The following is a 12,498-nucleotide window of genomic DNA, read 5'->3' on the forward strand; positions in this document are numbered from 1 at the left end:
TCACAAATGGTAAACGTTTTCCTTTGTCCATCTTAAAAAATAAGTCCTTCAAAGCTGGGACAATTTACAGACTAGAAAGATGTAATGTGTCACATGACAGTACAAATACTGTGTAGGTGATTCAAGACCCCTCTTGACCTGAGATTTTGTGTAATGAATGACTAATTGTACATTTTCTTTGCATAGTGCATAGACAGTAGCTAAGAAATCGCAATTGTACTGCTAACAATGATTTGAAATATATGCTGTGGGCATGAACTCACCAGACAAGAGCTGGATGATGGCTGTGAAGACAAATCTCTCGCCCTGCTTCAGACGGAAGAGCTGAAGGATGAAGACAAAGAAACCCACACAGCACAAGATAGTAGCCAGTATCATGGTGGCCTGAACAGTCTGAAGATAGGCTAATAAAGAGGAAGAGAACATGACACAAGGTTTATTTGTGAAAATGTTGTGCAGAAATGGCCTTTGTCCATCTTAAAAAATAAGTCCTTCAAAGCTGGGACAATTTACAGACTAGAAAGATGTAATGTGTCACATGACAGTACAAATACTGTGTAGGTGATTCAAGACCCCTCTTGACCTGAGATTTTGTGTAATGAATGGCTAATTGTACATTTTCTTTGTATAGTGCATAGACAGTAGCTAAGAAATCGCAATTGTACTGCTAACAATGATTTGAAATATATGCTGTGGGCATGAACTCACCAGACAAGAGCTGGATGATGGCTGTGAAGACAAATCTCTCGCCCCCAAATCCAGCCTTGGCCTTTAGCCTGTTATATTCATTTACATTGCAAACAAGAGGCAATAAGTGTTGCCTTCTGACTAGGTTTAATCAATAAACAACTTTAAACAATACCATTAACACAAGCATTCATACTGTACAACATTTTGCTCAGACCAAAGTAAATAGTGGTTATATTTGATTTAGATTTTATGATAATCAAGGCTTACCTGCATCAGAGGTTGCACTGTTTGGTATATCATAACAGTTTGTGGAGTTGCAGTGATACCAGAGATCTAAGGTGTAATCCTCCCAAACCCACCATACCTTGAAAAGATGGAGAATATATTTTGACAGAATATAAACTCAGAGAAAAAAAAAGAAATGTCCCTTTTCAGGATACTGTATTTTAAAGATCATTTTGCAAAATCCAAATAAGCTTTGCCGGTTTCTATTAGAAAGTGTTTAAACAATGTTTTTCATGCTTGTACAATGAACCATAAACAATTATTGCACATGCACAGTGCAACAGGGAGACAGGAAGGACAGCTGACCATCCTTGCCTTGACAGTTTATATATATATATATATATATATATATATAGGCATAATAACAGCTCTGAGTTTTGTGCCCAGTGACCCATTTTTGTGTTGTTTTTAAGCCATGGCTGGATAATTTCATGTTCATAATCCCCCTGGTATGCTCAAAATTGTAAATATGAATGGGAATATACTTCACAGATATTTTACTCTTTCACAGCCTTCTTTGATCATATTTACCAAGGGTGCCAATAATTCTGACCACGACTGTATATATATATATATATATATGTATAAAGTGAATTTCTTAAATAAAACGAATACAATTGTTATAGCTGTACATTTTACAGCCCTGCTATATAACACAGAGCAGTAACAGTGATCGAAGCAGACTAATTAAAAAAAGACTAAAGAAGATCAACTTACATTTCTGATGGTTGCTATGAAGAGTAGTATTGCTGAGGTGATGTGGAAGAGGATGATCAAGGCCAAAATAATCAACATGGCTGATGGTGGAACTGAAAATCAGAATCTGGGGGGAAAAAAGAAGATACAAAAATATAATAATCCTGTTAAATGAATGCAAAGCTGAGACTGAGAACTGGAACTGTTGGTTAACATTAGTTAAGTACATTACATGAATTAACAATGACAAATACATCTAAAGCATGTTAAAATCTTGAATCTTACAATCATGTTACAATCTTAAATTTGAAATTATTACCAATACATTATTAAAATCAAACGTTGTATCTGTTAATATTATGTAATGGACCCGAGTTAACATGAATTAACAATGAACAAATGTATTTTGTAGTAATGTTAACAAAGATTAATAAATACTTATGCATTGCTCATTTTAAATAATGTGATCGTATAGTGTTACCAATTAATTATATTATTAGTTACCTATTTCTGTTTTGCACACTTGCTAGACCTTGCACCAATAATGCAAATTGAAAACAAATAGAATAAATGTCATACATATTTAAACACGCAAAAACAATACATAGCCAAACAATTTCATATTATTTAATAAAATGTTTTTAGCGTCGAGTTTAAGAAGCTACATTCATTTTGTCAGATTTTATCAATCATTCAAGTACAAAGGAGCCAAATCTAAATCCTCATGCAGGTTTTGCTGAAAAACACAGCCAGCTTCTGCTTACGTCACACACGTGAGCCTCAGAGTCGGCTGCTAATTTAGCTTCCCATGATTCACTGCACTACAGCCACATACAGACAGCCTATACATCTCAGCCTATACACCGAGCCATTTATGAATGGCTTTTTCCCCCTTCACCTTGTATAGTGCTTGTGAGTTTATACTGGAGGTGAGAAACTCATTTTTTGCACTGAAGTGCTTTAATGTTCAGTACTTGAGGATACAATCAATTAAAAAAAAAGACACCCCAAAGGACGATATCACATCAGCACTATGTCTGTGAAATATATGTCCTGATCGCCTTCGCAAAAAACATATGTGGTGAACAAGATTTTAGCAGTTTACTAGGATACAAAATCCTTTACAGTTACATGATTTAGTTTGAGACACTTAGCAGTGTTAACTAGACATACACAAGCAGAACTGTAAACTCTGACATACAAGTAATAAGACTAATAAGATAATATCTAATAAGTCTAGTTTACAAAAGGCTTATTGCAGAAGGAACAGACGTATGACTAAAGGATTTAAAAGATGTAGTGTTCAGAAAATATAAAAATCTCTGGGTCTTTTCTTGGTAATAAAAAAGGATACAGAAGGAGGTAAATGAACATAGTGAAAGAAAACAATGATATAATCAGCAGTTGAGTATCAAAGACAATGTTTTCCTCCTTTAAAGCATACACATCTTCCTCATTTCCTTGTTATACAGCTTATACACAACCAGATCATCAATAACTACCTTTTAATTAAGTTGATAAAATAATTCATCTTAATTATGAAGCTGTTTTGCTCCAGGTGTATGAATCTGACCTGAGGTGGTGCTATTGAGCCAAGATGTGAAAACTCTCCACAATTATCATGAATATAAATATGTGTATATATATATATATATAATATTTACACAATATCGTATGATAAAAGCAAATAGCGACCATGAATGTCACATTTTCAAGGAAAGAGCATCTTAAATTTCAATCTGTTCTTTACATAGCAATTGTATGGCCTCACAAGCACAGGTCATACAGACTACTTTTGATATGCTTTATGATGTTTGACATCCCCATTTACAACTCAGTTTCACAGTGTAGAAAAGAACCTGGACATCCTGCTTAACTTCTCCTTTGGTGTTGAAGACGGAAAGTCAATACAGGTTTGGAACAAAAAGTGGAAACGTATATAATGGCTTTCATTCGTGGGTAAACTGTCTCTTTAAGAAGCGATGTGGGAGACAGGGTGTGGCATTTCAGCAATGCAGAGTTTAGGCGGGAAAATGGTTAAAGAATGGAGGGTTTCTGTTTAAGCTCAGCTTAGAGAAAGCAAAGAAACATTCCCAATTACAGCACACAAGCAAGCCAGAAAGATTCAGCCAACATGGTCATAATTAATGAGGCGTGAATCGGCTCACAGGATGCCAGCCTCAGTACACAAGGGAGACACAATGTGGGAGGGTACAGGTCAGGATGACGCTCATCTAGTACAAGTTTCTCAGAGCAGTCTACAAACACAGGCCTGAAAACCCTTTCTTTTTTAACTTTCACAATTTCTTCTAAGGTCAGGGAAGGTACTGGGAACAAAATTAAGCTTAGGCATTTATAAAGTCTGAGAATATTGGTCATTTATTCAGAGCCTGTAGTGGAAATCCTCTGGAGACCTTCCCCACGTTAGCTGTCTGTCTCTGTAGAGTGTAATGTAGGAGGCTGGTCTCATTAAATCGTAGTGTATCGTGTACTCGGTCTACACATGGTCTTAATTTTCTCTTCAGCTGCTTTCCTGTGTTGTACTGAGAGGCGTAGAGGGCTGGAAGGGGAGGAGGAACGTGAGACTCAAAACATGCTGTCCAAACATCTGTGATCTGAACTAGGAAATGTGTTGAGCAGATGATTCTGAGATTAAAAAAAAAAAAAAAAAACATTGAATATTTGAATCATGCATTTTTGGAGACTGAAGCTTTCAATCTTGAAAAAGGATGCAAGGAAGGCAAAATAAATCAAGTAGTTATAATGAATCCAGATGACTTAACTTCCTTAACAAAGGTATTAAATTTACTCCTTTTTTCATGTATTTTTCATCTGAGATTGTAGCAATCCGTTTGGATCACTGCATTTCCAAGAGCTGCTGGGAGGCGCCTGTTAATTTGCTGACATCCATAATGGCGCAAATGTGGCATTTAACGCACAGAGAACCCGTGTTTTGTTAATAGCAGCTCTGCGAATGGTGAGAAATTGAGGAAGAAAATTCCCGTTGATGGTTAAGAAGTGAGGAAAATGAAACCCTTTGACTAGACAGAGGCCCACCAAACACAGAATACATGAGGAAGAACATACTGAAAATTGTATGTTGACTACACAGAGGGATAATCGTCCGTGCACAGTCCCCTCAGGCCTTTTCCGGGACAAAGGATCTACTGTAGAGGTTCACCGAGGCCAACGGCAAGCGTGGAATCAGCTTCACGGGTGAACCACTTCAGCCTTCACAGGAACTGTGTACCTGTAATCATCAAAAGAGGCGATACCACGATCACACGGGTCTTAAAGGAATACTCCAGGTTCAGTACAATTTAAGCTCTATAGGCAGCATGTTGATTATCATGAATTTTGTGTAACATTGAGGCATTTAATGTATGTGAATAGGGCCAATCCATACACTTTAAAATGTTAATGTTACGTTGCATGTTAAAACTAGTCAACACACATAATTTGCTTACAAATCTTATGTTATTCATATTTAAGTTTACATTCAAAAACTCCTCACTATGACAACATAAAGCCTAAAACTTTAAAGGTAACTTAAAAATTGCAACGTAAACAGCTTTACAGCTCAAATAATGTTCAAGTTTTAACAGAACAATTAATGTAAGTTCTTTTATAAAATAAGCTTCACATTTCTGCTTTTCATTCCTTCAGAATTGCCCCAGGGTTACTATTGTTAACAAAAACTAAATCTAAAACTATTAAAACATTTGTTTTAATCGAAATAAAAATTTAATTAAATGTAATGTGCTAATGACCAAAGCTACTATAATTTACACTGAACTAACATTAAAATGAAAATATTAAAATAAAAGCTAATTATAATATTAATAAAAACTACTATAGTAAATAAATAATACTAATAACACGGCTGAACTTGAATTGAATCTGGTATTTTCCTTTAATTTGAACTGGATTATGTGTATATAAATAAGTGAGGGCAGAAAGAACTGCAACAACTGTGATTACATAAGTACAATCTAGACACCTTTTGTGGCTTTTATAAATAAATATGTCAGTTCCGTACATTAAATCAATCAGTCAGGCTGAAGTCAAATCACAGACTGTACCACAGCTGCACAAGACAAAGAGAAAAAAAAATCCAGCATTAGCTCAGCCTCATAATAGAGTTGGGGGGGTGGGGGCTGAGGCCCTGTTAAAGTTTATATAGGCTGAGACATGAAAACCTATGAGCGTTTGTCTTGGAAACTGGCTGTGGAGTTTCAGTTCGCTATGTACAATCCTGCGGGATGATAATGACAGCCATACCTCCCAAGCCTAGAGGTTTCCAGAGAATTTACAAACCATCATTAGTAAATTAATTGGAGTCTGTGCTTTAAAAGGTAGCAGATAAGCCATGTCGACTTATTTCTGCATTGGGAAATGTCTGCATATGTATGTGTATAAACACTAAGGAGTCCCTGCTCATTTCCCCTAAACTTGGTGGAAAATGCTGACTTGAGTTTCACTTTTAATGTCATTTTTTTCGTAAAAGCCGCAGTCTCCAGCAGGCTTCCAAGTCGGCCACTGCTGAAAACAGAAACTGCTGTCATGGACCAAATGATTGAGACGAGAAGGAAAGCTTCAATGCCACCCAGCAAAGTTTAGCAGCTTTAATCCAGGGCATGTGTTCTGTACATCATTTATGACCAGGGCTGGATATCGGAACTGATTAACACAGATTTGTTTACATTCTGATTCAGTTAAATGATGATTCATTTAGGAATGCTTTGTCAATGTATGTGCTTCAATTATTAAATAATTGCTGTAAAGGGACATTTTACCCAAAAAATAGAAAATTCTATCACATTTTACTCACCCTAATGTAGTTTCAACCCTATTCCAAGAATATTTCCGGAAAAAAAAAAAGATCATTAACTAGAAAAAAAGTCACTTCTCAATATCTCTTAGTCATACAGGTTTGAAACTACATGAGGGTGAGCAAATTATGACAGATTTATCATTTTTGGGTGAACTATTGCACTTTATTGTGCAAAATCGATTCACTTTTTTTTCCAAATGGGCATATTTTGCTGTCTTTATGGGGCAGAAACTTTTAAGCCAATTACCTGAGCTGTAAATGCCATGTGACAAATCACTCTTAAGGAAAGTAACGTGAATGCTGATTGGCTGCTAAACAGTGGTGGTCCATTTAAGGAGGCTGATATATAAATCATTATTGACTATCGTAACGAAGTGAAAGATTACAGCAGATTACAGATTTAATTTTTTTAATTTTTTATTTATATTTACTTGCTTATAATTACTCTCTTTTTAAACATATTTGAATAATGCATTATGAAAGAAAAATACATGTATAAAAACAAATAAGAAAACCGAAAATTAACATTTTTGAAACGTTTATATTGAACACATTTGTGTTTTAATATATTAATAAAAGTAATATATATGTGTGTGTGTGTGTTTACATTATAAGAGTTAAGCACACAGATAAAAACAAATGTTACTTTTATAACTGTTGCTGATTTATTTTGATACATTTTGTGGCAATTTAGTGCCCCGAGTCCTCTGATGAACTGCCACTGACCACAAAAACACAATCACAAAGCGCTTCACTATAGTGACTCTCCTGAGTTGTGACGTCAAAGGCAGCAGATACTTCACAGACAACCCAACAATTACTCCCGTTTCATTGTGCGTCATTGTTTCTTCTACAGCATTTAAACAGAAGCAGCATGAACTCACGGAATGTTCCTCAGTAACATGACGCAGTCAGATATCCATAACTCTGCTCAGGAAACAGATCATTGGCAGAATCCAAAGGATAAAGTGTTTTATGAATTATGTCTGGTGCAAATATTTTGCTCATGAGCTCCAGATAATCCAACAGTTAAATAAACCAATAAATGATGACAAAAACATGCAAATGGGAACTGCAGAACACATTACCGCCCAGTTTGACCTAACCTGACCCTAAGTACCAATGCTGAGAAGTAAACGAGGGATACGAGGGGGAATGTTTTAGTGTGCATGTTTGACATGGCCTGCGGTTTCAAATGTCGGACAAAAAGTACCAAACTGTTCATGGGTTGTTTCGGAGTCCCGAGACCAACTCACACTCTGAAATATCAGAGAATGCAGATAAAAGGGAAGAAAAACGTGCAAAGGATCAGAAATGGGAAGAAATGATGATGCACAGAGTTTAGTGTGGAGTCAACCCATGCACACCTTTTATTGTAGACATCTTTCACTGCCAGGATAAAAAGAAAGAGGCTAAAAAGAACCCTTCTCTGAAACAGTTGTGAAGCCGTGAAGGTTAACAGCCATGGATAAACAACATCTTCATCTCTCAGCAAGTGCTAGGCTTTCTTATAGCTATAAACAATGATCTAATTAAGATCAATGCATTCTCACAGACTCATTTCCACTGAAGCACTCATGTTTATCCTATCAGGGATAGGCGTTTGTTCTAAAATACAGTCATAAATTAAATGCAGCCCTGTTCTTGCTCAATAAAGTTCAAATTAAGCACGAGCAGCTGAAATGTGCCTGCTGGCTCCCATCTAACTGATTACCTAACAGGCCTCTTGTAACGTTCGATGGCTGCAGTTCACAAAAAGACATCACGATAAGCATCACACATCCTGCCATACAGCATATTTGTCAGGGGCATCTTGGGTAATCTGTAGCTAAGATCTGTAATCTGGTTTATGTTTGCAATTCACTACAAGAATGATTTAAAGTCAAGTAAACACGTCAAGACCTCTGTCACACATCTTTGGCACGTCTGCGGTGCTTCCTTTATGTGATCAGAATACTGGTCACCCTTTGTTTTGCCCACAATTCTCCATTTTTTTCAAGAATAATTCTATATCACACACTTTACTATACAATGTTAAATCTTAGGTGTGTTAAATAGTTCACCGAAAAAGGAAAATTCTGTCACCATTTACTCACCCTCATGCTGTTCAAACCTTTTCTGTGGAACACAAAAAATATATATTCTGAAGAATGTGTGGGTCCAAACAACAATAATATAATATAATATAATATAATATAATATAATATAATAGATGTATTAATAATTAATTTAATTCATAATTAAAAATACATAATTTTAAATAGTATAAAGGAGGGAAGGAAGGAAGGAAGAACGAAAGAAAGAAAGAAAGAAAGAAAGGAAGGAAGGAAGGAAGGAAGGAAGGAAGAAAGAAAAAGAAAGAAAGAAAGAAAGAAAGAAAGAAAGAAAGGGGGGACTTGGTTCTATCTATCAGTTGTTGATTGAATACAGGCAGATCTGAATGAGAGCTTGCAGTCAATTTTACGAAAGGGATGAAGTTTATACAGACTAAATGTTTGGAGAAGCATACATCATCAGAGAGAAGTCTGTCATTTCACTGGAAGATATGCCTGAATCAAACTCACTTACACCAAACTACACTTACACCAGTGAGTCATTTTTGAGTCAGTTCAAATAGAAATAGCTCTTCAAATTAACAACTGCACCATACAGCTACAGCGTCCCAGGAAATGAAATTATACAATTCTGAACACACGCTGACAATCAGATCTGTTACTGACGTCTCTGTTTATATTTTCCTCACTGTTCAGCCCTTGCAGTACCACTGGTGCTTGTGAACTAGAATGGGAACACACAAGGCTTATTTTTGGAGAAAACACAAAAGCCAGAATTGCTGCCTTTGGCAAGTTGCCTGAAATGAAGTTTAATGTACAGGACAAACAAAGCTTGCTTTTGGGTATCATCTATAAGCCCCACCCAGTAAAGTACTCTTGGACGCAAAAAAGGAAAGCAAAAAGCAAACAAACTCCCAGCGAGAATGACGTGTACAGTGTGAGCGCTACTTGTACGAAGCCTTAAGGTCTCTATTACACAACCCTGAGGTTCTCCACAGATATATCAACACCATACTGGGCAGTTTTGGCACAAGGGACTCCTCATTTTGTAAAAGGAGTGTATTTTGGCAAGGCACATGTGTTCCTGCTGCAACTGATCTCAGGAGGAGCCTCATTCACACACAGTAGGGTCCCGCTCGGCTCTCGGTGTGGCCTGCTGGGTTGAAAGTGTGCAGTGGGTTCTGATAGGCTTTCATCTCATTGCTATGACTCTACCGCAGAGCAACCGTGCTCAGGTGCCACAAGCACTGTTTTCAAATCGCATTCCACTGATGACATGCCGCCAGCATGAGTAATGACTCCCACATGGATCTGTCAAAAGACACGCTGCTGAACCCCCGCAGCCACATCCAGACAACCCCTCTCGCTGAGAATCAGGACGGCTGTGTTTAATGCATTCCCACACTGTCCAATCAAACTCACTTACACCAAACTACACTTACACCAGTGAGTCATTTTTGAGTCAGTTCAAATAGAACTGACCACAAGCACTGTTTTCAAATCGCATTCCACTGATGACATGCCGCCAGCATGAGTAATGACTCCCACATGGATCTGTCAAAAGACACGCTGCTGAACCCCCGCAGCCACATCCAGACAACCCCTCTCGCTGAGAATCAGGACGGCTGTGTTTAATGCATTCACACATAGTCCGGATTCTCAGTAGCTCCTTTGATCTTTCAGCAGGGATGAAGAGAGAACTACTGTTACTCCCAAGGAGTTTTTTGTTGTGTCCAGTGCACTTAGCAGCAAGTTTTAAATCTTAAGTGTGCTAAAGCCACAGACAAGGGAAGAATTTTGAGGCTCTCAAACAGTAAAATCAGACTGACTAAGGTCATAAACAGTACCGGTCAAAACTCTGGGGTTTTGGGTCTGTTTTGTGTCTTCTTCTTCTTTTTTTTTTTCTGAAAGAAACTGCATTTATTTGATTAAAAATACAGTAAAAAAACAGTAATATGTAAAAACATTAAAAATGTCTTTAGTGTCACTTTTGATCAATTTAATGCACTGTTGCCAAATGAAAGTTTTAATTTCTTTCAAAAAAGGAAAGCCTCTGTTATTGTGGGAGACTCTTCTCATCCCATGTATAGTCCTTTCCAGTTACTTCCCTCTGGCAGATGGTATAAAGTGCCTTTAGTGAAAAGGGCCAAGTATAAGAAGACCTTTATCCCAACTGTGATTAGCATTTTAAATATGATTTTTTTTTAATGTATTATTATAGTTTATGTATGTAATGTAAAGTGTTTGTGATGATTATTTGTATTGGTTGTGTGTTGAGCCTTTTGTCTAAAGACAATTTTCTACCCCATTTGGGATAGACAATAAAGCTTTTGAAAATTGAAAATTGAAAATTGAAATTGAAAAAATCTGGAAAAAAAAAACATTTAAGGGTTTAAAAATATTTTTAAGAAACATTACAGCATTCATGAATAAGACATCTTTTAGACTATTCACTATTTCTAGGTCGTTGTTTTCACTATTACTCCCTCCTGATTTTTTTCTTTTTCATATCTTATCATAGTTATATATATTTTTTTTTTTTATAATAATTTGCACTATACTTTTCAATACTTTAATTCATAAAGTAAGACTGTAAGCTTTAGTATAAATTATCAATAATCAACATTAACATGAAAATTATCGCTTTAGTCAAGCAACCTCCCGCTGATTCTCCAAATGACTATAAAATGCAGTTTATGTTTGAAAATTGACCATTAAAACATCACCTTAAGGCATGACAATACAGACACACATTCACATGAGCACATCCCCCTCTTGCCTCTAAGTGTATGTCTGTCAAGGAGACCCTGTCGTTTTCTTCCTCTCTTATATTAGTATGGAATGTGACTGTTTATTGCTAAACATGGTGCTGTTGTTGTGTTTGAAGCTGGTGTGGGTTTCTGGTAAGACTGGTAGCTTAAGTAAGAGTGTTTTTCATCAGCTAATGGGACTTCAGCAATGTCACCCCTGTGCACACTTGGTTACCAAAATCCACAGCAACATGTGCAATTCATTGTCTCAATCCGAAAAACATGCAAAGACTCAAAGATTCAGACTGGTTTTACGATTCACACATTTTCCAAGCCACTGTGTCTGTGACACAACAGTGACCCTGGATTCCACCTATCAGCGGAGATGAATGAGTTTCAGTGTTATTCTTTCTGTAATTGGTGAAAACAAATAAAGATTACCAAGCCTCATGTCAATGGAAACATCTTTAGTGGACTGCTTCATTTTTCTCTCTTATTGCACAGCATTATGTTGCTGAGAACACTCCAATAATCTTCTGAATGCTCACATTAGTAGTTCACGGCAAGATTAAAGTATCTGAAATTCTTTGTCAATAATAGAGTTTGGAAACAGCTCCCTGTCCCTTACCGTCACCCTGCAACTAAAGTTCAGAATCCATTGGTGTAAGTTTCTTTTGAACATGAACTGACGAGTTAAAGAGGAGTAGCACCACATTTTCAGATTCATGTTCTTTAAAGGTATGCGTGTTTGCATGTGGACTGTGTACAACGCATCTTACCCACATAACAAATGAGTTTGCAGTCTCTATTGAATGTGATGCAATAAAAAGACTATTTATGCACAGAAAAACAAACATTCAGCTTGACCAATCTAGTCTGATTATGAATCAACAAATAACTCTTATGAGACGGTGCTTTTAAGTGAATCAAAACCATACAAAGTGACCAATTCACTTTGTATGGTTTTGAAGTCGTAGCCTAATGGTTAGAGAGTCGGACTCGTAACCTAAAGGTTGCGGGTTCGAGTCTCGTACCGGCAGGGATTGTAGGTGGGGGGAGTGAATGTACAGCGCTCTCTCCCACCTTCAATACCACGACTGAAGTGCTCTTGAGCAAGGCACCGAACCCCCAACTGCTCCCCGGGCGCCGCAGCAAAAAAAATGGCTGCCCACTGCTCCGGGTGTGTGTT

General features: G+C 36.9%; 1 protein-coding gene across 4 annotated transcripts in view; it reads right to left on the minus strand.

Moving 5' to 3' along the window:
* Positions 1-12,498, minus strand: part of LOC107716808 (epithelial membrane protein 2-like) — an 18,497-nt gene that overhangs the window by 3,746 nt on the left and 2,253 nt on the right. The window contains exons 2-5 of one of the 4 annotated variants that reach the window (XM_016523387.1): positions 4,759-4,921; positions 1,693-1,798; positions 958-1,054; positions 348-404 (exon numbers count right to left, since the gene is read on the minus strand). In XM_016523387.1, coding sequence (XP_016378873.1) covers positions 348-404; positions 958-1,054; positions 1,693-1,770 — 232 coding nt within the window. In that variant the 5' untranslated portion in view covers positions 1,771-1,798; positions 4,759-4,921. Of the gene's footprint in view, positions 1-263; positions 405-957; positions 1,055-1,692; positions 1,811-4,758; positions 4,922-12,498 lie in introns of those variants that run through there. The other 3 variants (XM_016523389.1, XM_016523386.1, XM_016523388.1) reach the window with 3 other exon arrangements.

Source organism: Sinocyclocheilus rhinocerous, unplaced genomic scaffold, assembly GCF_001515625.1.
Source record: "Sinocyclocheilus rhinocerous isolate Xijiao unplaced genomic scaffold, SAMN03320098_v1.1 scaffold1532, whole genome shotgun sequence".
NCBI lineage: Eukaryota > Metazoa > Chordata > Actinopteri > Cypriniformes > Cyprinidae > Sinocyclocheilus > Sinocyclocheilus rhinocerous.